Genomic DNA, 26035 nt, shown 5'->3' with positions numbered 1-26035 from the left:
AAGTATGTTGCCTTCAACACGTCTCGTCAGCGAGTACGTTAAAGTACAGCTTGCGGGAGAGCATGTGAAGGCTTCAGTATGGCTCTTTTTGGATGGGGAAAATTTTCTGTTTGAAATTCTATTTCTTTATCTCAAACGGTTCGATGGATCACTAGATCAAATAATCGCTGAGAGGCATTTAACATGAAAGCAAAAAAAAAAAAAACATTTATCACTACAAGGGAATGGGGTACTGGGAGGTGAAACAACAAGCACTAAGAACTACACGTTAACACAAAGAAAAAATAGCTAAGACTTTAGGAAGACTGAGAAAGGTTCCTGTTTCTTCTTGACCTTTAGACAAAGGAGTCAGCTGACTAACTGACCAAACAAACGAACAAGTGTCCCCGCTTCTAGATCTTGATTGACAGCAGTCAGGATCTTCTTCCTAGGTCACGCAGACAGTAGGGAGATCAGGCACAGTATTAACCCTGTAATTACTGGAACTTTAGAACATTGCAAAGGACACGCAGAACAGATACATAATTCCGACATTTTTGAGCCGTCCCGATTTGGGACAAATTGCCCCCAAATGCCTGTCTGTTATCACCCATCCTGACTTTTTCTTGTTAGAGCTCTGCTTTAACGCAGGGAGTCCCCCATTTTCTATTGTACGTGTCACAAAGAGCCTGCAAAGCATGGAGTGTTGTGTGAATAAAAGCGCTCAAATAGATTATACTAATGAAGATTCTAATCTTATTTGCTTCTTATTTCTCCCCACTAGACTCCCAGAAATGCTTCTTCTGATGATAGTTCTGCTCTTGGCTGCTGTTCCGGACCAATCTCTAGAACAGGTATGAGGTATGAGCTGAATACAGTATATAAAAAATAAGAGAAGTCATGTTGGATTAGGCTAATGACCCATCCTGTTCAAAACTCTGTGTCACACACAGGCCAAAATGCAGGTGTGCTCAGAAGGTCCACTAGCAGGGCCAGAAGACCTCCCACTGTTGCCCCCCCCCCCCCCACGCAAGACCCAGGAATACAGAGCTTTTCTGTCCCACACATAAGAACATGAGAGACTCCATGTTGGCCCATCCAGTCCAACACTCTGTGTCACACAGTGGCCAAAACCCAGGAGCTATCAGGAGGTCCACCAGTAGAGTCAGAACTCCAGAAGCCCTCCTCTGTTGCCTCCAAGCACCAAGAATACAGAGCATCTCTGTCCCATACATAAGAATATAGGAGAGACTCCGTGTTGGTCCTTCCAGTCCAACACTGTGTCACACAGAGGCCAAAACCCAGAAGCCATCAGAAGGTCCACCAGTGGGGCCAGAACTCCAGAAGCCCTCCTTTGTTGCCTCCAAGCACCAAGAATACAGAGCATTTCTGTCCCACACATAAGAATATAAGAGAGAATCCATGTTGGATCAGGCCATTGGCCCATCTAGTCCAACACTCCGTGTCACACAGTGGCCAAAACTCAGGTATCATCAGGAGGCTCATTCGAGGGTAGGATCTCCAGAAACCCTCCCACTGTTGCCCCTCAGACACCAAGAATACTGCCCAAGACCTATATGTCAGATCTATGACAGAAATGTATGTCTGGAAATATTTTCCCATTCTTACTCCTGGTCCACATTCTTAACAGTGTCTTACAACAAATTTCCAAGGGGCAAGATGTTCCAGAGGGAAGGAAGGTGGCATGGCATAGCCCAATTTTGTCAAATCTCAAAAGCTAAGCAAGGTCAGTACTTGGAAGGGTGACCACCAAGGAAGGCTCTGCAGAGGAAGGCAATGGCAAACCACCTCTGCTTCTCACTTGCCTCGAAAGCCCTTTGCTGTGGTGCCCAGCTTTGAATACAGTTCTACACCATCCAGGGCCTCTGTTACTACCAGTTCTGTGTAATGGTTAAGTGCACGGATTCTTATCCGGGAGAACCGGGTTTGATTCCCCACTCTTTCGCATGCACCTGCTGATGTGACCTTGAGTCAATCACAAGTTCTCGCAGAGCTGTTCTGCTCATGTGCAGTTTCTGTCAGAGCTCTCTCAGCTCCACCTGCCTCACAGGGTGCCTGTTGTGGAGAGGGGAAGGGAAAGGAGATTGTAAGCTGCTCGGAGACTCCCTCAGATGGTGAAGGGAAAGGTATAAATCCAGTCTCCTCCTCCTCCTCCTCTCCAGTTGCTCATATTCATTGCTGCGTGGGCAGCAGAATCATGGATCTGAGCATACTCAACACTTGGACTATGTCCAAATGGGGCATGCAGACCCCACTACAATGAAAGACTGATCAGTTTGGAGAGCCAGTTTGGTGTAGGGAGAGTCAGTTTGGTGTAGTGGTTAAGTGTGCGGACTCTTATCTGGGAGAACCGGGTTTGATCCCCCACTCCTCCACTTGCACCTGCTGGAATGGCCTTGGGTCAGCCATAGCTCTGGCAGAGGTTGTCCTTGAAAGGGCAGCTGCTGTGAGAGCCCTCTCCAGCCCCACCCACCACAGAGGGTGTCTGTTGTGAGGGAGGAAGGTAAAGGAGACTGTGAGCCGCTCTGAGACTCTTCGGAGTGGAGGGCGGGATATAAATCCAATATCTTTATCTACCTCACAGGGTGTCTGTTGTGGGGGAGGAAGATAAAGGAGATTGTGAGCCGCTCTGAGACTCTTCGGAGTGGAGGGCGGGATATAAATCCAATATCTTCATCTACCTCACAGGGTGTCTGTTGTGGGGGAGGAAGGTAAAGGAGATTGTGAGCCGCTCTGAGACTCTTCGGAGTGGAGGGCGGGATATAAATCCAATATCTTCATCTACTTCACAGGGTGTCTGTTGTGGGGGAGGAAGGTAAAGGAGATTGTGAGCTGCTCTGAGACTCTTCTGAGTGGAGGGCAGGATATAAATCCAATATCTTCATCTACCTCACAGGGTGTCTGTTGTGGAGGAGGAAGGTAAAGGAGATTGTGAGCTGCTCTGAGACTCTCCGGAGTGGAGGGCAGGATATAAATCCAATATCTTCATCTACCTCACAGGGTGTCTGTTGTGGGGGAGGAAGGGAAAGGAGATTGTGAGCCGCTCTGAGACTCTTCGGAGTGGAGGGCGGGATATAAATCCAATATCTTCTTCTTCTTCTGATCATCAGGGGTGGAATTCTAGCAGAAGCTCCTTTGCATATTAGGCCACACCCCCATGATGTAGCCAATCCTCCGAGAGCTTACAAGGCTCTTTTTTTTTTGTAAGCTCTAGTGGATTGGCTACATCATTGGGGTGTGGCCTAATATGCAAAGAAGCTCCTGCTAGAATTCCATCCCTGCTGATGATACGGATCTACCCTAAGTGACAGTTGAGGCTCATGGTTTGACTGTATCGCGCCAACAGGCAAACTGTGACCTAGAAATAGGACAGACACAACCACCAAAAAAAAAAAAAAAATTAGCTCAGTTTCTGATCACAGTTGGTGTCCCATAGCCAGAGAAAATGTGAGTAGCTCCAAACATGCCATGTTTGCGTTTGTTGACAAAGTAAATTTGTGTTCCTTTTTTATCTTATCAAAGACCTGTGATTCTTGAGAAGCTTGTGTTTGAGGAGGGGAAGTTTTGTGTTTACCTTGGTAGCCGAGCATATGTTTCCAAAGGGAGTTGGAGTCTTTATCGCCACCTAGGCCAAAGCATTTACATAACTGATCACCACTGCCTCAACCCTGTCGTCTTAGTAATTTGACAACCCACCTCAAGACGGTAAAATGAAACTGTTTTTGTAAAAACACAAACACACACATGCAATGGGTGCCAACTGCAATGAATCTAGAGGCTGGGCCAAATAAAACAAAAAATTAAACTGGGTTTGTCCACCCAAGAAATCACATGACCAGCATGAGTCTGCGTTCCACTACATCCGTGTTTTCCAAAGGTCAGCTCATCCGTATGGATTGACCATTGCTGTGTATTGGTTGTTTTGACAGCTGCTTTGTTATGTCTGTTAGTTCAGCAGTCCCCAACCTTTCTGGCACCAGGGAGTGGTTTTGTGGAAGATGATTTTTCCACAGACCAGGTGGGGGGGGGCATGGTTTCGGGAGGATACAATTGTGCACTTTAGTTTGGTGTGGTGGCTAAGTGTGTAGACTCTTATCTGGGAGAACTGGGTTTGATTCCCCACTCCCCCACTTGCAGCTGCTGGAATGGCCTTGGGTCAGCCATAGCTCTTGCAGAGCTTGTCCTTGAAAGGGAAGCTTCTGGGTAGAGCTCTCTCAGCCGCACCCACCTCACAGGGTGCCTGTTGTGGGGGAGGAAGGTAAAGGAGATTGTGAGCCACTCTGAGATTCTGGGTGGAGGGCAGGATATAAATCCAATGTCATCTTCTTACTATTACTACGTTGTAATATATAGCTAAATAATTGTACAACTCATGGCCCGGTTGCTAACAGGCCACAGACCGGTACCAGTCCACGGCCCAGGGGTTGGGGAACCCTTTGTTAGTTGACCTTGAAGCATACTTGATTGCCTTCCAGGACCCTGATGCCTACATTCTGATTGGCTATTCTTTTAGAACCAGCCAATCAAGACATGAGGCATTTCTCTCAGGAAATGCAAATGAACATATGAACATATGAAGCTGCCTTATACTGAATCAGTCCCTTGGTCCATCAAAGTCAGTATTGTCTTCTCAGACGGGCAGCGGCTCTCCAGGGTCTCAAGCTGAGGTTTTTCACACCTATTTTCACACCTATTTGCCTGGACCCTTTTTTGGAGATGCCAGGGATTGAACCTGGGACCTTCTGCTTACCAAGCAGATGCTCTACCACTGAGCCACCATCCCTGAAGGATCCTGGAGAGACCAATAGGATGGGTTGCCACCCACATACGGGGGCATGTTTAACTCAGGCCAAATGTACATAAGGAGTGGTGTGGCCTGTTTGTGTTCAGTTCTCCTCTTGTTCAATAAACATTCTTGCTTACCTCAAGTGGGCTGAACTCACTATATAATAGCCCTGAAGTATAAAGCTCATTCAAGTGAAAGTACCTCTTAGAGTGGAATTACGTAGAATCAAGTTCTAGACTGCCTCTTTACTGTGGGAAGAATAAAGGGGGCAGGTGACATTTGCCATCCCCCGGAGCTTTGTGGGTGGGGCAAGTGGTGGAAATGATGTCAGCTTCATGCCAACATCTCATCTGGGGGGGGGAGGGGGACTGGTTGTGACATCAGCACATTGACTAACACAGCACATTGGGAGCTTGTTTGGTGTAGTGGTTAAGAGCGCGGACTCTTATCTGGGAGAAACAGGTTTGATTCCCCACTTCTCCACATGTACCTGCTGATGTGACCTTGAGTCAGTCAGACCCACTTCCCAAAAGAATCAAACTTGGGGCAAATAACCCATGTGTTAGCAGTCAGACCCCTGCTCTCACTAAAGGCAATTTATAGCTAGAAAATTACGAACACCCTTCATAATATACAGGGCTTTTTTTTAATAGCAGGAACTCCTTTGCATATTAGAATACATGCCCCTGATGTAGCCAATCCTTCAAGAGCTTATCTTCTTACAGGGCCTACTTTAAGCTCCAGGAGGATTGGCTACATTAAGGATCTGTGGCCTAATATGCAAAGGAGTTATTGCTACAAAAAAAAAGTCCTGCTAATATGTCATCTCAGATATAAGTGCAATACATTGTCTGGCCCCAAATGACACAAAATGGACATGTAGTTTAAAAGTGTGAGTAAGAGCGACTGGCTAGGACCTCCTCTACATCCTGGAAAGACAGTCTCATTTCCCTGTACCCATTTACCCTAATAATACCCTAATTCTATTCACCAAACCTAGTAGGTTTTTTTTTCATTCAGTACTTATAGGGTCATCAAGTCCCATTGACACCTATAGCCCAGCTCAGAAAAACCCATCAAACTTATCTCAAATCATTGTCCACCTCTCCAAAACCAATCAAGTTGTTGCTTTTGGGGAGAAAATGCCCCAAGGAGTATTTTGTCCTGTATCTAAAATCCCAGCCACCAGTGTGAGTGTTCTGGGATACATACATGCGCCCACAAGTCATTGGGCCTTCTTTCCTTCTCACCATGAAACATTGGTTATTTTGCTGATCACTTGCTGGTTTTTCTTCAAGACTCGTAATTATAGCTGTCCCCAAAATTGCTTTCCCCTCTAATTTCCTTTTAGCTAGCCTTGTATGTGTTTTCAGTGTGTTTGTATGTGTGTTTTATCCTTTTGTCCTTTTTTAATGAAAACTTTTCTGGTTGAACATCTGCCTGGTTTATTTTGAGTGTTCTCTTAAGGGAAAAAAATCCCCATACTCATTGGTGGAGTGTCCCAGCTACCCCTCTCACTTTGTCTCCTTTAAAGCTAATTTCCCCAACTAATTAATAAGTTGCTTCTTACAGGGCTTTTTTTTTTTTTAGCAGGAATGCACAGGAACACAGTTCCAGCTGGCTTGGCAGCAGGGGGTGTGGTCTGAGTTCCTGTTGGGCTTTTTTTTTTTTTTTTTTTACAAAAAAAGCCCTATGTGAAACAATGGTGATATCAGGGGCATGTGGCCTAATAGGCAAATGAGTTCCTGCTGGGCTTTTTCTACAAAAACATGTCCATTTTTTTCAGGCAGGCTCCATTGAAGGTAGTAAAAGGAGCTGGGCATATTATTATCTGCCTGCTTCAACAGAATAACAGCAAAAATGATTCCCAAAAGAAATAATCTCTGTGAGCATCCATGTTGTTCTGAGGCTGTCCAGAGCCCTTTAGTTCCCCGGACTGCCACTTCCTCTGTCACATTCTCTCTTCCCTGCCCTCAGACTCCTTGGTCTCATTAGCCCTCACTGCCCTCTTCCATCCTATTGGCTGTGGCATCCCATGTGATCTGGAAGAGCCTTATTTAAACCTCTGTGTTTCAATATACAATACGAATGTCTCTCGGCAGACAGAAAAAGTGGAGTTTTCCTCATCAAATACATCTGTGGTAAAATACATCCGTAGTGAAATATGTTTATCTTTAGGAGGATGAAGATGAGGATGAGAACGAGGATGAGAACGAGGATGAGAACGAGGATGAGGATCCCCAAGGAGCCAATGTCTCTCCAGAGGAACAGAAGGCAATTATTGATAAGCTCAATCAAATCAGGAGAGATGTGAAACCAACCGCTGCAAACATGCTGAAAATGGTAAGGTGCAATCCAGAATATTGCTCACAGGTTGCCTCTTACAAGGGTCAGGAGATTACCAGTGCTGGATTAAACCCTGTGGAGGCCCCTAGGCAATCGAAATCTTGGGGGTCCCCTTGCAAATTATCTCAGAGTCTAAGCACCCGCCCTACTGCTCATGGCCCCTCCTGCAGCTTGCAGGTACCTTCTTAAATGCCCCTTTTACTAAGCTGCAGGGAAGAGGCAGAGAGAGGCAAACTTGGCAACAACGCCAGCAGCAGCTGCACCAGGCAAGCTGGTAAAAGGGCAGCTCAGTTGCTGGCTGCATGTGCAGGCTGGGAGGGCTGCAAGCAGGGGGGAAACCAGGGGGCAAAGGTGACCCAGGGCCCCTAAAGGTGTGGAGGCCTATAGGAGAAGAAGGAAGAAGAGGACAACAAACAGGAAGGAAGTTTCCCTGAGTTACATTCTATCAATTAGAGAGGGTAAATGATAGTAGATAGGAAGGAGACTGATATGATCCTGTTTGCTGCTGAAGAGCGCTGTGCCAACTCGCAGCTCCGTGGCAACTTGTGCGAAAATGGAGAGAAGCCCCGGGAGCAAAAGGACTCTCCACCCGGAGGAAGCCTCGTGCGAAATCGGACTTAGATTCCTCATGAGATAAAGAACATAGGTCTGGATTCTGTCTGCCATTCCCACCAAATAACATTTGATGTACTCTGTAAGCTTTTACATGCCTATTTTCACCACCGTTGCCTATTTTCACCATCATTCTTTCTTGGTTTTACAAAGGTATGGAACGATACAATTGCCGAGAGTGCTAAGAAGTGGGCCGCTGTATGTAACCTAACCATCAGTCCAGCACATAATCGATCTTTCGGTAGTAAGTGAATAAAAAAAAGGAGTGCTTACATTTGATAGAGCACCAAACAATCATCACCAGCTCTTTCATGGGTGTAATCGTGACCGATTCCCCACTAGGCTTGTTCCTGTATTGAAGCTTACTGCCCCCCCCCCCCCGCTCCCCGATGCTTCCATCTGATTTCGCACAAGCTGCCACGGGACTGTGACTCACTCCACCTCTTTCCCAAGGCAAGCAGAAACTGGTTTTCGCCTGTGCAAAATTGGACGGGAGTGTCGGAGGGAAAGGAGCTCTGATTTTGCACCATCAGTCTTGCAAAGGATTGAACTTTCGATAGTAAGTGAACAGAAAAAAGGAGTGCTTACATTCGACAGAGCACCAAACAATAATCACCAGCTCTTTCATGCCTGTCTGTATGAGGGTTTTTTTTTGCTGCATGTGTGATTTTGTTGGTTTTGTGCCTCACAGGGCTGGTGCTAGGGTTTTTGGTGCCCTAGGCGAGCTGCCCACTAGTGCCCCACCAATTTTTTTTAAAAAAACAGAGAGTTGTAGGAGAAATGAAGAAACTTTAAACTATTTACATTTTTAATTTACAGGTTTTAATTTTAATTAAAAAAAAAAAGATTGTGAGATTGTGCAAATAAAACGGTGAGAATACTACTTGATCCTTTTAGCTGGAGGTGCCAGGGACCAGGCCTTCACATGACCACTTCTACTTGATCCTTTTAGATGAAAATGCCAGGGCCAAGACCTTCAGATTACCACTTCTACTTGATCCTTTTAGTTGGAGGTGCCAGGGACAAGACTTGTGCATGCGAGAAAGAAGCTCTACCACTGAGCTATGGCTCCTCTCCATGGCTCTCCTTTTAGCTGGAGGTGCCAGGGACAAGACCTTCACATGGCCACTTCTACTTGATCCTTTTAGCTGGAGGTGCCAGGGACAAGACTTGTGCATGCGAGAAAGATGCTCTACCACTGAGCTATGGCTCCTCTCCATGGCTCTCCTTTTAGCTGGAGGTGCCAGGGACAAGACTTTCACATGACCACTTCTACTTGATCCTTTTAGCTGGAGGTGCCAGGGACAAGACTTGTGCATGCGAGAAAGATGCTCTACCACTGAGCTATGGCTCCTCTCCATGGCTCTCCTTTTAGCTGGAGGTGCCAGGGACAAGACCTTCACATGTCTATTTCTACTTGATCCTTTTAGATGAAGGTGCCAGGGCCAAGACCTTCACATGACCACTTCTACTTGATCCTTTTAGCTGGAGGTGCCAGGGACAAGACCTTCACATGTCTATTTCTACTTGATCCTTTTAGATGAAGGTGCCAGGGCCAAGACCTTCACATGACCACTTCTACTTGATCCTTTTAGCTGGAGGTGCCAGGGACAAGACCTTCACATGTCTATTTCTACTTGATCCTTTTAGATGAAGGTGCCAGGGCCAAGACCTTCACATGACCACTTCTACTTGATCCTTTTAGTTTGAGGTGCCAGGGACAAGACTTGTGCATGCAAGAAAGATGCTCTACCACTGAGCCATGGCTCCTCTCCATGGCTCTCCTTTTATTTATTTTTTATTTATTTATTCGAGATTTATATCCCGCCCTTCTCACAAGTGGCTCAGGGCGGCTTCCAAAATTGATCAAACATGAAAATTAAATAATTTTAAGTATAAAAACAATTAAATATTTAAGCAATTAAAACTTTAAAAACCAATAACATTTCAATTACATATAAACAGATGGCTGGCCAAGTTACATCAAGTTTTCATCCTAGCTAGGTGTAAGCTAGCCGGAAGAGGGTCGTCTTACAGGCCCTGTGGAACTGAACCAGGTCCTGCAGGGCCCTCACCTCCTCCGGCAGCTGATTCCACCATGTGGGGGCCATAACGGAGAAAGCCCTTTCTCTGGTGGATTTCAAGCGGGCTTCTTTTGGCCCGGGGATAGTGAGGAGATTTTGTGTTCCTGACCTCAGTGCTCTCTGGGGAACATGTGGGGAGAGACAGTCCTTCAGGTAGGCAGGTCCCAGGCCATATAGGACTTTAAAGGTAATAACCAGCACCTTGTACCGGACTCGGTATATCACTGGAAACCAGTGCAGAGTTCGAAGACCCGGCCGAATGTGTCCCCACTTTGGGAGACCCAATAACAGCCGGGCCGTGGCATTCTGCACCAGCTGCAGTTTCCGAGTCCGGGACAGGGACAGCCCCATGTAGAGGGCATTGCAGTAGTCCAACCTCGAGGTGACCGTAGCATGGATCACTGTTGCTAGGTCGTCGCGCTCCAGGAAGGGGGCCAGCTGCCTTGCCCGCCTAAGATGAAAAAATGCGAACTTGGCAGCGGCTGCTATCTGAGCCTCCATCTTTAAGAAAGGCTCCAACAGCACCCCCAAGCTCCTGACCCTGTCCGCCGCCGTCAGCGGCGCACCATCAAAAGCTGGCAGGGGGATCTCCCCCCCGGGCCGCGGCGACCCAAGCAAAGGACCTCTGTCTTCGTAGGATTTAGCTTCAGCCCACTCAGTCTGAGCCACTCAGCCACGGCCCGTAATGCCCGGTCAAGATTTTCCGGGGCGCAGACCGGCCCGTCGTCCTAGATAGAGCTGGGTGTCATCAGTGTACTGGTGACACCCCAGCCCATACCTTCGGGCAATCTGGGCAAGAGGCCGCATGTAGATGTTAAATAACATCGGGGAGAGAACCGCCCCTTGGGGCACACCACAATCGAGTGTGCGCCTCCGGGATAGCTCCCCCCCAATTGCGACCCTTTGTCCCTGACCTTCCAGGAAAGAGGAAAGCCACTGTAAGGCCAACCCCTGAATCCCCGCGTCGGCGAGGCGGCCCGTCAGTAGCCGATGGTCGACCGTGTCGAACGCAGCCGACAGGTCTAACAACATCAGCACTGCCGAGCCACCCCGATCCAGATGCCGTTGAAGGTCATCCACTAGGGCAACCAACACTGTCTCCGTCCCGTGTCCCGGGCGAAAGCCGGACTGAAATGGGTCAAGGACGGAAGCGTCCTCCAGGAAACTTTTAGCTGGAGATGCCAGGGACAAGACCTTCACATGACCACTTCTACTTGATCCTTTTAGTTGGAGGTGCCAGGGACAAGACTTGTGCATGTGAGAAAGATGCCACTGAGCTATGGCTCCTCTCCATGACTCTCCTTTTAGCTGGAGGTGCCAGGGACAAGACCTTCACATGGCCACTTCTACTTGATCCTTTTAGTTGGAGGTGCCAAGGACAAGAATTGTGCATGCGAGAAAGATGCTCTACCACTGAGCTATGGCTCCTCTCCATGGCTCTCCTTTTAGCTGGAGGTGCCAGGGACAAGACCTTCACATGGCCACTTCTACTTGATCCTTTTAGTTGGAGGTGCCAAGGACAAGACTTGTGCATGCAAGAAAGATGCTCTACTGTTGAGCTGTGGCTTCCACCCCATGGCTCTGCTAAAGCAGAGTAGGAAGGATGAGTGGCAGCAGACAACTTCAACAAGAGCCAGTTTTCAGAAACTTCAATTGGCTCTTCTTCAGCTTTTACAATTTGTTAATTTATCCCTGCCAGGCTTCGAGGAGCCCACTGCGCAGGTTCCGTCTGCTTTAGGGTTGCCAAGTCCAATTCAAGAAATATCTGGGGACTTTGGGGGTGGGGCCAGGAGACTTTGGGGGTGGAGCCAGGAGACATTGGGGTGGAGCCAGGAGCACGGGTGTGACAAGCAGAATTGAACTCCAAGGGAGTTCTGGCCATCACATTTAAAGGGACAGCACACCTTTTAAAGTGCCTTCCTTCCATAGAAAATAATGAAGGATAGGGGCACCTTCTTTTGGGGCTCGTAGAATTGGACCCCCTGGTCCAATACTTTTGAAACTTGGGGGGCATTTTGGGAAGAGGCACTAGATGCTATACTGAAAATTTGGCACCTCTACCTCAAAAAACAGCCCCCCCCCAGAGCCCCCAATACCCGCGGATCAATTCCCCATCATTCCTTATGGGAATTGTTCATGGAGGTGCATAATGGCTGTGGGGATGGGGCTTCCCCCACCGGCCAGCTGGCTGGGGGAGGGGGGAAGCCTGTAAAACCGGGGGATCCCCCGCTGGGACCTGGGGATTGGGAAGCCTAGTCTGCTTTCGTGTTTCCAGGGGAATGCAAAACTGGCCGGACGGCATCTGCACTCCATGGAGTCTGCTTTTCATGGGGGAAGGCAGGCTCCAAGGAGCACACAAGCTGTAAGTGGAGAGAGGGGGTGGCTAGCAGTGCCCCCTAGGCCAGGTGGAGCCCTAGCCGCCTGGCTGCTTGGCCTACTCGCGTGCACCGGCCATGGTGCCTCTGCTGTGTCACAGATTCCCCCGCCCTCACTTTTTCACTCCCTCCTGGAATCACTTTGAACTTAAATCCAGCTCTTTAAACAAGCACATCTAAAGTACTTGGCAGCAGGCCTGCAGTGAGAACATCTTAGGTGGAATAAATTTTAGGTGGAGGCCCAAAATGACATCACACACTTTAAAAAAAAAGATAAAAGAGTGTGGTGGTTAGCGTTGCCAATCCCCAGGTAGGGGCAGGGGATCCCCCGGTTTGGATACCCTGCCCCCGCTTCAGGGTCGTCAGAAAGTGGGGGGTGGGAGGGAAATGTCTGCTGGGAACTCTATTATTCCCTATGGCGATTTATTCCCATAGAAAATCATGGAGAATTGATCTGCGGGTATCTGGGGCTCTGGGGGGGGGCTGTTTTTTTGGGTAGAGGCACCACATTTTCAGTATAGCATCTAGTGCCTCTCCCCAAAATACCCTCCAAGTTTCAAAAAGATTGGACCAGGGGGTGCAATTCTATGAACCCCAAAAGAAGGTGCCTCTATCCTTTATTATTTCCTATGGAAGGAAGGAATTGAAAAGGTGTGCCGTCCCTTTAAATGTGATGGCCAGAACTCCCTTTGGAGTTCAATTTTGCTTGTCACAGCCTTGATCTTGGCTCCACACCCAAAGTCCCCAGATATTTCTTGAATTGGACTTGGCAATCCTAGTGGTGATAAGGGTGGGGGCGGTGAGAGCAGCTGCAGCAGTGGGGAGACCGGGGCAGTAAAAGGAGGGACCATAAAGCTGGAAGGGTGTTTGGGTGGAGCAGCCTGACCCCCCCCCCCCGGCCCCCTGTAGCTATGGGCCTGCTTGGCAGGGCTTTTTTTGTAGCAGGAACTCCTTTGCCTATTTGGCCAAACACCCTGATGTAGCCAATCCTCCTGGAGCTTACAGTAGGGCCTGTATTAAGAGCCCTGTAAGCTCCTGGAGGATTGGCTACATCAGGGTCTGTGACCTAATATGCAAATGAATTCTTGTTACAAAACAAGTCCTGGTACTTGGAGTAAATCTGGGGGGAAAAAACTGCTGAAAAATCAAAAATGACCCTTCCAGGGAACAAAACGTGTAGAAAAGAAAACAGAATGATACAGTACAGGCACACAGCCAACAAAGTCACATGTGCCGAAAAAACCCACAGATTGAAAACTATATGTGAGATAACCTTGATAGGTTAGCCCATGTTTTCTTTAACACGGACAGGTAGTTGTGGAGAGGAAGATTCGGGGAGGAAAGCTCTAGTGTCGTTTCTCTAGCACAGGGGTGGCCGAATTTGCTTAAGATAAGAGCTACATAGAATAAATGTCAGATGTTTGAGAGCTTTAAGTTTAAACGTGTTCTCCAAGCTGCTGGCTGACTTGGCTTGGAGAAGTGATTTAAAGAGACCAATGCCTTCTTCCAACCAGCCAACATGGCAGCGGGAGCTTTGAGAGCCGCAGAATATGTGTGAAAGAGCCACGTGTGGTTCCCGAGCTGCAATTTGGCCACCCCTGCTCTAGCAGGAGCTATTCCCGCCCCCAAGTTCCCATAGGTTAATTTTGGGTGTACTCTCACAAAACGCTCAGGCATATAACTACAGCAAGTAGTGTGTGAAGTCTGTACAACCAGAAGTCCAAGGCAAGTGAAATTTAAATCTGCCCCTAATCTAGGTTATAGGCTTTGGTCTAACGTCTGCACTGAAGCGTATTCCTGGGTCTGTTTACTAATCGGTCTTCATGGATCTGCCCAGGGCTTTTTTGGTAGAAAAAGCCCAGCAGGAACTCATTTGCATATTAGGCCACATCCCCAACTTCACCATGGTTTCACACAGGGCTTTTTTTGGTAGAAACAGCCCAGGAGAGACTCATTTGCATATTAGGCCACACTCCCAACTTCACCATGGTTTCACACAGGGCTTTTTTGGTAGAAAAAGCCCAGCAGGAACTCATTTGTATATTAGGCCATACCCCCAACTTCACCATGGTTTCACACAGGGCTTATTGGGTAGAAAAAGCCCAGCAGGAACTCATTTGCATATTAGGCCCCATTCCCAACTTCACCATGGTTTCACACAGGGCTTTTTTGGTAGAAAAAGCCCAGCAGGAACTCATTTGTATATTAGGCCATACCCCCAACTTCACCATGGTTTCACACAGGGCTTTTTTGGTAGAAAAAGCCCAGCAGGAACTCATTTGCATATTAGGCCCCACCCCCAACTTCACCATGGTTTCACACAGGGCTTTTTTGGTAGAAAAAGCCCAGCAGGAACTCATTTGCATATTAGGCCACACCCCCAACTTCACCATGGTTCCACACAGGGCTTTTTTGGTAGAAAAGGCCCAGCAGGAACTCATTTGCATATTAGGCCACACCCCCAACTTCACCATGGTTTCACACAGGGCTTTTTTTGGTAGAAACAGCCCAGGAGAGACTCATTTGCATATCAGGCCACACGCCCCGTCAACAAGCCAGCCGGAACTGTGCTCCTGCTTTTAAAAAAAACAAAACAAGACAACAACCCCGAATCTGCCCTAAATGAACTGGTCCTTAAAACTACCCTTATTTCTTTTTCTTTTTCTTGCAGAAATGATGTGTAGTGAGAATATTTACTATACAAATTACCCCAACACCTGGATGAAAGCTATCGATGCATGGGAACAAAGAAAAGATTATTTCAAATACGGTATTGGGTCAACAGATATATCAAGAAGCATTTCTGCCTACACTCAGGTATGAGCACTAACACTGCCTACAACTGACCAGCCATCTTATATTTCGGGAGTATCTATCCACCCGGTTTTTAATAAATACAATAAAGCTTTCTCCTCAACGGGGCTTTTTTTGTAGCAGGAACTCCTTTGCATGTTAGGCCACACCCTTCTGATGCAGCCAATCCTCCTGGAGCTTACAGTAGGCCCTGGACTAACAGCCCTGCAAGCTCCAGGAGGATTGGCTACATCAGGGGGTGTGGCTTAATATGCAAAGGCGTTCCTCCCCTCCCCACATTCCAACCCTCCTCAAGTTCCAGCTCTGAAATCTCCAGGTATTTCCCAACCTGGAGAGTGCAATCCTATCCAATGACTTGCCTGACACTTTAGATACACTTGAAAATGCAAAATCAGTGCGGTGTGGTAGTTAAGAGTGAAGACTCTAATATGGGAGAACCGGGTTGGATTCCCCACTCCTTCACATGCAGGTGCTGGGGTGATCTTGGGTCAGTCACAAGTTCTCCCAGAGCTGTTCTCTCAAGAGAGCAGTCCTCAGAGATTGTGACCGCTCTGAGATGCAGAGTATAGGGCAGGATATAAATCCAATATCATCATCATCATTTTCTTCTTCTTTTCCTCTAAGGGCTAGACCAGAGACGATACTGCGTTTTTTATGAATGAGTTTGTGACCGATTTTGTACTCACCTTACGCTGCTCTCATGTGAGTCTTCTCAGCGTAGCTTCCTTCCCATTTCCCACTATCTGCCCCTGGGCTGCAGCAAAGATTGGCATTTAAGCGCAGCAAGCAGAAACTGGGGTTTAGCGGTTTCTGTTTGCTGCGTGAAAATGCCGACGCTTGCTGCAGCAGATAGTGGGAAATCGGAAGGGAGCCCCGCTGAGAAGACAAACATGAGAGTAAAGTGAGTGCAAAATCGGTTATCTTTTTTTTTTTTTTACAATTAGAATTTCTGTTCCGAACTCTGCAACAAAAGGAATTCATGATCTGATTTTTTTTTTTTTAACATTTGCAGCTTATTTGGTATAATTCATACCAGGTTGGCTGTGGAGTAGCTTACTGCCCACGTGAACAGTTTCTGTTCTACTACGTCTGTCAATTCTGCCCTGCGTAAGTATAAAACTTTTTTGGGGGGTGGGCTGGAGTTTAATGTTCTGGAACCCCAGATACACTCCGAAGTCCACTTAGAGTTCCTGTGCGCTGAATCTGTCCCGTTCATCTCAAATGGAGAAACTGGGACAACATGCACCGAGGAACAGACCTGCAGACCTGTGGCTGTGATAGATGGACGAGGCAGCTATTCTGTACAGAGACATCCATTCCCATGTTGTGGCACGTCACGCAGGGGCGCTCTAGGAATTTGCAGAAAACTATGGTTTCACATGGGGGCACTCTAGCAATTTTTGGGAAAACTCTATGGTACCATAGAGTCCCCCCCAAATTGCTAGGACATTCCTGTGTGAAACCATAGAGTTTTCAGCAAATTCCTAGAGCGTCCTCATGAGACTTGCCCAGTGAGATATGTCGCTTCCAGGTGCCGCACATGCTACAGAGTGATGGGACTTTTGGGGGGGGCAGGGATCCCCCAGTGGCCTCCTCCCTGCCAGTGGGTTGGGGCCTGCCAAAGCAGGGGATCCCCCACCCCCAGTGGAAACGTGGCAGCCATAACTTAGAGGTTCTGTAAATAAAAAAACTGCTTAGAGACATCATAAATTTTAAACTAGACAGTGTAATGTAAAGGTCAGTGGTATTCTGACAAAACTTGCACATAAAACTTCAAATAGAAAAGAGCATATAGCAAAAAAACATTCACAGAAGACAGTTTAAAAGCAGTCTTTCCAATCACAAAGGAGTGACAATATTCCAGTATTTAGTTCATGAAACTCAAAGAAGCCCTTCTAAAGATGTCTGTTATAGATATCAAGACATTTCATCTGTCTTTCTTCAGATTGGAGGTTTATTTATCACTGGAACCCAATCTTTACCAACAAGATTCAGAACATGTCTGTGAGATTTCTAGAACCTGTAAGATTTCCAAAAGACTGCTTTTGAACTGTCTTCTGTTAATGTTTTTTTTTTTTGCTACATGCTCTTTTCTATTTGAAGTTATATGTTCAAGTTTTGTCAGAACACCACTGACCTTTACATTACACTGTCTTGTTTTAAATTTATGGTGTCTCTTAGTGAGTTTTTTTAATTTACACAGTTGTACGCTAAGATCCTATAGTTTTGCTATAACCTAGAGATTGACAACTCTGGGCCTAATACCATTTTTAGATCCACAGTTCAAAAGAAATTTGAACTCAGCCAGCACCATCTCGCTTATGTCAGCAACAGAAGGAACTGTGTAGAATCAAAGGATTGTACTGAGAAGTGTATTTTGCTACTCTGTGATTTCAGAGCCAATCGAGAAGACCTGTTACAGACACCTTACAAAAAAGGCCGCCCATGCAAAGACTGCCCTGACGCCTGCGAGAAGAAACTCTGCAGTAAGTTACCAAAGCTATACATTCACTCTGATGAATAATAATAATCCTCTGATGAATAATAATAATCCTCTTCTAAGCTATCAATGAGTGTTTTGAAAAGTCACTCAAAAACCTCTTGTAAATAGGGTTGCCAAGTCCTCTTCATCCCCCAGCGGCAGACAGTTGTGCGTGCGTTGCGTGTTGCGCGACAAAATGACATTGCCCTGAAGTGACGCCATCAAAATGGTGGCACCAGTGCAGGGCTGCTCTAGGCATTCCCGGGAAAACTCTATGGTTTTCCCGGACGCTCTAGCCATTTGGGAGGTTAAAACTCTATGGCACCTATTGCGCCATAGAGTTTTACCTCCCAAATGGCTAGAGCCTCCAGGAAAACCATAGAGTTTTCCTGGAAATGCCTAGAGCGGCCCCAGGGGGAACTGATCTCTGTAGCCTGGAGATCAGTTGTAATTCTGGGAGATCTCCAACTACCAACTGGAGGCTGGCAACTATTTTCAAAGGCAGCCACATGGAAAGTTCGCCAGAAAAATAAATCCAACCGGTTGCCAAGGCAATGTACCTCTTACGATTGTCTGAAAGTGCAACCGGTAGGAGGGCTGTGGGTGGTGACATGGGGCTCCCATAGTACAGGCTGCAGTGTCACATGACTTTCAGTAATAAAAGCAGAAGTAACATGGCTCTACAAATTGCTAGAAACTCTAAACCATAGAGTTTCTGGAAATTGCTAGAACTACATCAGAAAATATTATGGTTAGCTCTAGGAATCCCAGGAAACTCTATGGAAAAACCATAGATCATAGAGTTATCCATTGCCATGCCCCTTTTTAAAAACCGAAAGTCCTGTGATACAGTATTTTAAAAATTCTTCTCTGGTAGCCCTGTTCCCTCTCTTTCAGAGTGGAGTGGTGGCTACATATGTTGGATCAATAAGGATAAAATTAGTGTTGAACACGATGTTACTGACATAATCAAGGGTTTCTTTTGTAGCAGGAACTTCTTTGCATATTAGGCCACAGACCCCCAATGTAGCAAATCATCCAAGAGTTTACAGGGCTCTTCTTACAGGGCCTACTGCAAGCTCCAGGAGGACTGGCTACCTCAAGGGGGAGTAGCCTAGACCTCGAATTCAGCAGGAACTCACAGAAGCACAGCTCCTGAACCTTTCTGAGAGTTCCCCCTTTTCTTCCCCACCTACCTTGTCCATTGAGTAGTAGGTGCAGCTGCATAACATTTTCTGAATTAGGAGAGCAGGCAACCAGCCAGCCACCAGGGGCTTTGCTACACTCCCAGCTGCCCTCATTAGCCCTGGAAAAGCCTGCACCACCCTTTCTTCATTTATGTGATTTTGGGCAGAAGGTGGCTTCCTGGCCTTTAGACTGAGGGGGGCCCAGGAGAGCTCCAGGTAAGCGAGGTTTGCTTGGGCTGGCTGGATCTTTAGCCAGTCCAAGCAGGCCTCGCCCGCCCAGGGCTCTCCTTTCTTGCATCGGGTTGCTTTTGGCTGGGGGCAGCGACATATGCTGATGAGTCATGCTAATGAGCTTCGCCACCTATTTTTCTACATAACGACCTCCGGTGTAGCCTAAAATGCAAAGGAGTTCCTGCTACAAAAAAAAAAAAAGCCCTGGTACTGTGTATACCACAAAAAGCAGGGTTGCCAACTTCAGGTTGGGAAATTCCTGGAAATTTTTTTGGGGAGGAGCATGGGGAGGATGGAGTTTGAGGAGGGGAGGGATCTCAGTGAAGAATATCACACCGTCCACTTCCCAAGCACCAAAGTGGTCTGGAGATCAGCTGTACTCCTGGAAGATGCCCAGACTCCACCTGAAGGTTGGTAACCATCAGGGTTGGAATTCTAGCAGGAGCTCCTTTGCATATTAGGCCACACCCCTTGAGGTAGCCAATCCTCTGGTGGTGAGAACCAGAGAGGATTGTGAGGCACTCCAAAGGGATCTGTCGAGGCTGGGCGAGTGGGCGTCAACGTGGCAGATGAGGTTCAATGTGGCCAAGTGCCAAGTAATGCACATTGGGGCCAAGAATCCCAGCAACAAATACAAGTTGATGGGGTGTGAACTGGCAGAGACTGACCAAAAGAGAGATCTTGGGGTCATTGCAGATAACTCACTGAAAATGTCAAGACAGTGTGCGATTGCAATAAAAAAAGGCCAACGCCATGCTGGGAATTATTAAGAAGGGAATTGATAACAAATCAGCCAGTATCATAATGCCCCTGTATAAATCGCTGGTGCAGTCTCATTTGGAGTACTGTGCGCAGTTCTGGTCGCCACACCTCAAAAAGAATATTATAGCATTGGAGGAAGTGCAGAAAAGGGCAACTAGAATGATTAAAGGGTTGGAACACTTTCCCTATGAAGAAAGGTTAAAACGCTTGGGGCTCTTTAGCTTGGAGAAACGTCGACTGCAGGGTGACATGATAGAGGTTTACAAGATTATGCATGGGATGGAGAAAGTAGAGAAAGAAGTCCTTTTCTCCCTTTCTCACAAGAACTCGTGGGCATTTGATGAAATTGCTGAGCAGTCAGGTTAAAACGGATAAAAGGAAGTACCGTATTTTTCGCACCATAAGACGCACTCCCCCCCCCAAAAAAAAGTGGGGGGAAAGTGTGTGCATCTTATGGAGTGAAGGTACCGGTACCCACCTTCCTGGGGGGGTGGCGATCCGCTGCCTCCGCCTCTGATCCCGGCGCTTTCCCCACGCCTGCCTGCCTGGCTCCAGCTCTGACACTTACAGCAAGCGCCAGGATCGCTCCCTCTGCCCTCTGATCCCGGCGCTTTCTGTAAGCATCAGAGCTGAAGCCAGGCAGGCATGGAGGAAGCACCCACCCCCTCGGCAAACCCGGCTGTGGAGAGGGCAGCGTGCTTCCTCCGTGCCTTTCTGCCTGGCTTCAGCTCTGATGCTTACAGCAAGCGCTGGGATCGGACGGCAGAGGGAGCGATCCTGGTGCTTGCTGTAAGCGTCAGAGCTGGAGCCAGGCAGGCAGGCAGGCACGGAGGAAGCGCCGGGATCGGAGGCAGCGGATCGCCCCCCCAGGAGGAAGGTGCGTCGTATCGTCCGGAGAGCCTTATGGTGCGAAAAATACGGTACTTCTTCACCCAAAGGGTGATTAACATGTGGAATTCACTGCCACAGGAGGTGGTGGCGGCTAGAAGCATAGCCAGCTTCAAGAGGGGATTGGATAAAAATATGGAGCAGAGGTCCATCAGTGGCTATTAGCCACAGTGTGTGTGTGTGTGTATATATATAAATTTTTTTTGGCCATTGTGTGACACAGAGTGTTGGACTGGATGGGCCATTGGCCTGATCCAACATGGCTTCTCTTATGTTCTTATGTTCCCCAAGAGCTTACAAAAAAGAGCCTTGTAAGCTCTTGGAGGATGGGCTACATCAGGGAAGCGTGGCCTAATATGCAAAGGAGCTCCTGCTAGAATCCCACCCCTAGTAACCCTATGAGAGTTGAAATAAATGCTGGTTTCCTAACTTTGTTTCGGTTGGGTTCCTTTCCAGCCAACCCCTGCAAGTATCGGGATACTACCTTCAACTGCAAAAACCTGATGAAAATGCACTCGTGTAAACTGAAATTAATGAAGAAAAACTGTAAAGCTACCTGTAGGTGCAAGACACAAATTATATAGTGGACAGATGAACATCACAAGATCAGTCCTCGGACAACTGTTCTCGACGGAAGAGCTTTCGAGACTCTGCATTAAAAAGTCACAATTCCCCCACGTCCAAAACTGGTCAACGTTTACCCTGTCAGTTCTTGGTATCAAAAAAGAAGACCATCTCCAGAACGTATTTGCAAAAAGAGGATGATACATTTGCCAACACACGGACAAAATTTCCCCCTGCATTAGGACTCTTATGCAAATAGGAGTGCAAGGAAAAAAAAAACACCTGTGGTAACTGCTTGTACTAAGTCAAACATTGTATTCCCCAATACAGTGGGGCTGTTCTGCATTTTCCTCACTTATGTGTTCCTGTTTTTTGGGGGTTTTCTTCTGTTCTATGCATGTTTTGCTCCCTCTGCTGGTCAATTTGGTATCACACCTCTTTATATCCGCTATGAAAACCCGCAGTTTAAATCTGCAGATATTGTGGCCGTAAAAACAGACATTACAAAACAGGAGCAGCACAGTAAACAATCTTACAGACATAGGTGGTAATCAGCATACGGCTGATTGCTAACGGCATAACAGAACCCCATAAAGGTGAAATGCTGGGGGAAGAGATGACTTTCGATTAAAACAATTTTATTAATTTGCACTATATTGTTATAATAATGTTTAAGAAAATTAAAAAAAATAAGACATAATAAAAACAATACATCGCTTTTTATCCCTTCTCCTCACCTCCCTTTTTCTTGACCCCCGCCGGGGTTTACTTAAAATTAAACAAAAACAAGGTAACCTAACAAATCAAGAATCTCCATTTTAAAACCTTATAACAATACGGGAAATAAGAAAAGTTAACTCTATAAATTCATCTTCAATTTTCAAAAGAAAAATAATTTTCCCATTATAAACTTTAGTCCATTATTCCGCCCCATTCAGCTTTTATCGAAAATCACTAAATGTCCCCTCACTTTCCTTTGTTTTTCAACATAATTCTGAAATTTCTCTCATTCCTTCCTGAACTTCTCCAAATCATAGTTTTTTAAGATTCTTGTGAGTTTGTCCATTTCACTCCATGACATAACTTTTTAAATCCAATCCCATTTTTCTGGTATTTTATCTTGCTTCCATAACTGCGCATACAATGTCCTTGCAGCTGAAAGCAGATACCACACCAACGTTCTATCTTGTTTCGGAAAACTTTCCATTTGTAATCCCAACAAAAAAGAGTCTGGAGACCTCTTGATGTCATAACCCAATTTTTTTTGACATTTCTTTCTGAATCATTTGCCAAAACTGTTTTGCTTTTTCACATGTCCACCACATATGGTAGAAAGATCCTTCATGCTTTTTACATTCCCAACAGCAAGTGATGACTTTCAAGGACACCCGCTGGATTAATTAAAAACCTGGCAGAAGAGCCCTGTCTTACAGGCCCTGTGAAACCTTTATAAGTCCCGCAAGGCCCAGATCTCCAGCGGGAGCTCATTCCACCAGGTAGGGGCCTGAACCGAAAAGACCCTGGCCCTCACTGAAACCAGCCAAGCATCCTTAAGACCAGGGACTATGAGAAGACGTTGAGCAACAGACCTCAGATCCTGGGGGGTTTAAGTAGCACCTTAAAAGACCTTAGATTTCAGTTCTGCATAAAACAGCAATTATATATATAGTAGATTATATATATAGTAGATTATATATATAGTAGATCAAGATCCAGCAGCATCTTAGAGACCCATAAGATATCCAGCATACAAGCTTTTGAGAACCAAAACTGCCTTATATATAAATATATCTGGGAAAGGGAGCTTTTTGTATCTCAAAAGACCATCCCCTGAAAATGTTGTCAGCCTCTAAGGTGCTACTAGTGTCAAATCTAGTTGTTGCACTGCAGAACAACGTGACTATTTTCTGAATCTAGGCCATATATTCATCCGGAGCATTGTTCAATAAAGTGGGCATTAGTTTATCATTTCTTATCGTATGTAGGCTACGATCTATTCTTCATTATTTCCCAGCATAGTATTCTTACAGAATTTAGAAATGCTGCAGTGAACATTCCGACACTCGAACAGACTTGCGTTATGGACTTTCATTTGCTGAGAGCCAGCTTGTTGTGGTGGTTAAGAGTGACAGACTTTAATCTGGAGAACCACGTTTGATTCCACAATTCCCGCGGGGTGACCCCGGGCCCGTCACAGCTAGGGATGGGCACAAACTGGCTCATGAATGGAATTTTGTTTTGGCTGGTTCGTGGTTCGCGGAGCGATGTTTGCGGCACATCACCTGGCAGAAACCTTCCACAAACTTCCCAGTTGTTTGCGGCAGTTCGCGGATGGACACATTTCCAGACTGTCTCTGCTCAATATGTTTTCAAAACTTCAAAGCAACGGGGGTGTGGAACTTGGGGGAGCATGTCAAGGAGCTTCCAGGGGAGGTCCCCTGTGACTTTGATCTCTCGACTTTGCACAACGATCCATTCTATACACTCCTGAACCTATGCCTGTCAATGATAGGCTGTCATTTCCCCAGAAAGCAATTTCCTGGGGGAACCTCTCTTGGGAGGCCGTAAGTCCGACGCCTTAAATCCAATCCTCACCAAGCTTGGAGGGAAGGTAGAGGAGAATACGCCAGAGATCCCCTGCAAACCAGGTGTCTCTGGCATGCCAAGGGCCATTCTACCACATCACAAACTGATCTGGTTTGTTTAGCCCCAATAAATACATCAGGAGTGGCCAACAGTAGCTCTCCGGATGTTTTTTGCCTACAACTCCCATCAGCCCCAGCCATTGGCCATGCTGGCTGGGGCTGATGGGAGTTGTAGGCCAAAAACATCTGGAGAGCTACCATTGGCCATCCCTGAAATACATGGTTCTTGAACCAGGCATACCATAAACCCAGCTGGATTACATTTTCCTGGTTCATGCCCATCCCTAGTTACTGTTCTCTCTGAATTCTCTCAGCCTCATCTATCTCAGGAAGTGCCTGCTATGGGGAGAGGAAGGGAAGGTCTTTGTAAGTGGCTTAGAGACTCCTTAAGGTAGGGAAAAAGGGGGGTATAAAAACCTACTATTCTTCTTGTATGCCTTAGAGATTTTGTTGGCTGTAGAAGCAATCTTGAAACATAAATGCAGGCCTTGGATTCAGCAGGAGCTTACAGGAGCACAGCTCCTGAACCTTTCTGAGGGTAACTCCCTCTTCCTCCCCACCTACCTTGTCCATTGAATAGAAGGTGCAGCTGCATAACAATCGCTGGATTTGGAAAGTGGACAGCCAGCCAGCCACCAGGGGATTTGCCACGCCCCCAGCAGCCCTCATTAACCTCTGGAGAAGCCCATGCCACCCTTTCTCCACTTCTGATGTGATTTTGGATGGTGGGAGGCTTGCTGGCCTTTTGACTGTGGGAGCGGGGTGGTCAAGGAGAGCCCCAGGTGAGCGAGGCCTGCTTGGGTTGGCTAGAGATCCAGCCAGCCCAAGCAGGCCTTGCTCACCTGGGGCTCTCCTTTCTTGTGTTGGGTTGCTTTTGGATGGTGGCGGGGGGGGGGCGGCATATGCTAATGAGTTGTGCTAATGAGCTCCACCACCCATTTTTCTACAAAACGACCTTTGCATAAATGTGACAAGCATCATTGAACTCCAAAGGGAGTTCTGGCCATCACATTGAAAGGGACCACACACCTTTTAAACGCCTTCCCTCCGCTGGAAATCATGAAGGATGGGGCACCTTCTTTGGAAGCTCATAGAATTGGACCCCCTGGTCCAATCCTTTTGAAACTTGCAGGGTGTTTTGGGAAGAGGCACTGGATGCGATGCTGCAAATATGGTGCCTCTGCCTCAAAGCACAGCTCCCCCAGAACCCCAGATACCTGTGCATCAATTCTCTATTACACGGGAATCAGTCTCTGTAGGGAATAATGGAGTGCCCAACAGACATTCCCCTCCACATTCCCTCGCTTTCTGATGACCCTGAAGGAGGGGGAGGGCCTCCCAACTGGGGGATCCCCTTCTCCCACCTGGGAATCGGGAACCCTAGTTTGGGAGTCTGCTGTGTATTGCGAGCAACTGTTTTCAGATTGGCTGCTCTTGCCGAGCCAGCCAATCAGGTAACATCCACTGTATGATGACCAGGGCTCTTTTTCTAGCAGGAGCTCCTCTGCATATTAGGCCACGCCCCCCTGATGTAGCCAATCCTCCTGGAGCTTACAGTAGGCCCTGTAAGAAGAGGCCTCTAAGCTCTTGGAGGATTGGCTACATCAGAGGGGGGCGTGGCCTAATATGCAGAGGAGCTCCTGCTAGAAAAAGAGCCCTGAAGATGACTATGCAAATAAGGGTTCCAAGTGCCTGTTGTTTATTGCTGGGGTTGGAGTTTCTGTGTAAATAGTTGCGTTTTGCCGCATGTCTTGTAGGTAGGGCTGCCAATCCCCAGGTGGGGAAACCAGAGAACCACAGCGAAGGTTAATAGCAATCAAAAAATAACTGTGGAAAATCACGAAAAACAATAAATACAATTTCTAATGCAGCCCGCTTCGGTGGGGTAGGGCGGGATATAAATCGAAATAAATAAATAGATTAAACAGAATTAAAAAAGCAGCAGCTTTTTCGGTTCTTCAGCCTTGATTGCGGCTGGATTAATCTTATTGAGACATCTATCAATGCTTAAGATCAATATTGGCCACAGGACTTGCACTTTAATCCACAGCGAGAGGAGCGGCTGGATCTTTCTTTCTTTCTTTCTTTCTTTCTTTCTTTCTTTCTTTCTTTCTTTCTTTCTTTCTTTCTTTCTTTCTTTCTTTCTTTCTTTCTTTCTTTCTTTCTTTCTTTCTTTCTTTCTTTCTTTCTTTCTTTCTTTCTTTCTTTCTTCTTTCTCCCTCCCTCCCTCCCTCCCTCCCTCCCTCCCTCCCTCCCTTC

The 26035-nt window shown here is 46.9% G+C and overlaps 1 protein-coding gene across 1 annotated transcript; it reads left to right on the top strand.

Moving 5' to 3' along the window:
* The first annotated feature begins 3468 nt into the window (after nucleotides 1-3468).
* On the top strand, nucleotides 3469-21151 carry LOC132585460 (serotriflin-like). The gene is made up of 7 exons (XM_060257376.1): nucleotides 3469-3489; nucleotides 6965-7129; nucleotides 7898-7988; nucleotides 14875-15020; nucleotides 16030-16124; nucleotides 17415-17503; nucleotides 21024-21151. The coding sequence occupies exons 1-7, from the start codon at nucleotides 3469-3471 to the stop codon at nucleotides 21149-21151; spliced, it is 735 nt and encodes a 244-aa protein (XP_060113359.1).
* Nucleotides 21152-26035: the final 4884 nt, after the last annotated feature.

This window comes from Heteronotia binoei, chromosome 1 (assembly GCF_032191835.1).
Source record: "Heteronotia binoei isolate CCM8104 ecotype False Entrance Well chromosome 1, APGP_CSIRO_Hbin_v1, whole genome shotgun sequence".
Taxonomy (NCBI): domain Eukaryota; kingdom Metazoa; phylum Chordata; class Lepidosauria; order Squamata; family Gekkonidae; genus Heteronotia; species Heteronotia binoei.
The sequence above is the reverse complement of the archived record's forward strand: the minus strand, read 5'-3'. Positions and strand labels throughout refer to the sequence as shown.

Coding starts and splice junctions, on each gene's coding strand:
- LOC132585460 (XM_060257376.1), top strand. CDS start 3,469: ATGTTTGCGTTTGTTGACAAA. Junction 7,989..14,874: donor ACATAATCGATCTTTCGGTA/GTAAGTGAATAA, acceptor TTTTTCTTGCAG/AAATGATGTGTAGTGAGAAT. Junction 17,504..21,023: donor CTGCGAGAAGAAACTCTGCA/GTAAGTTACCAA, acceptor GTTCCTTTCCAG/CCAACCCCTGCAAGTATCGG.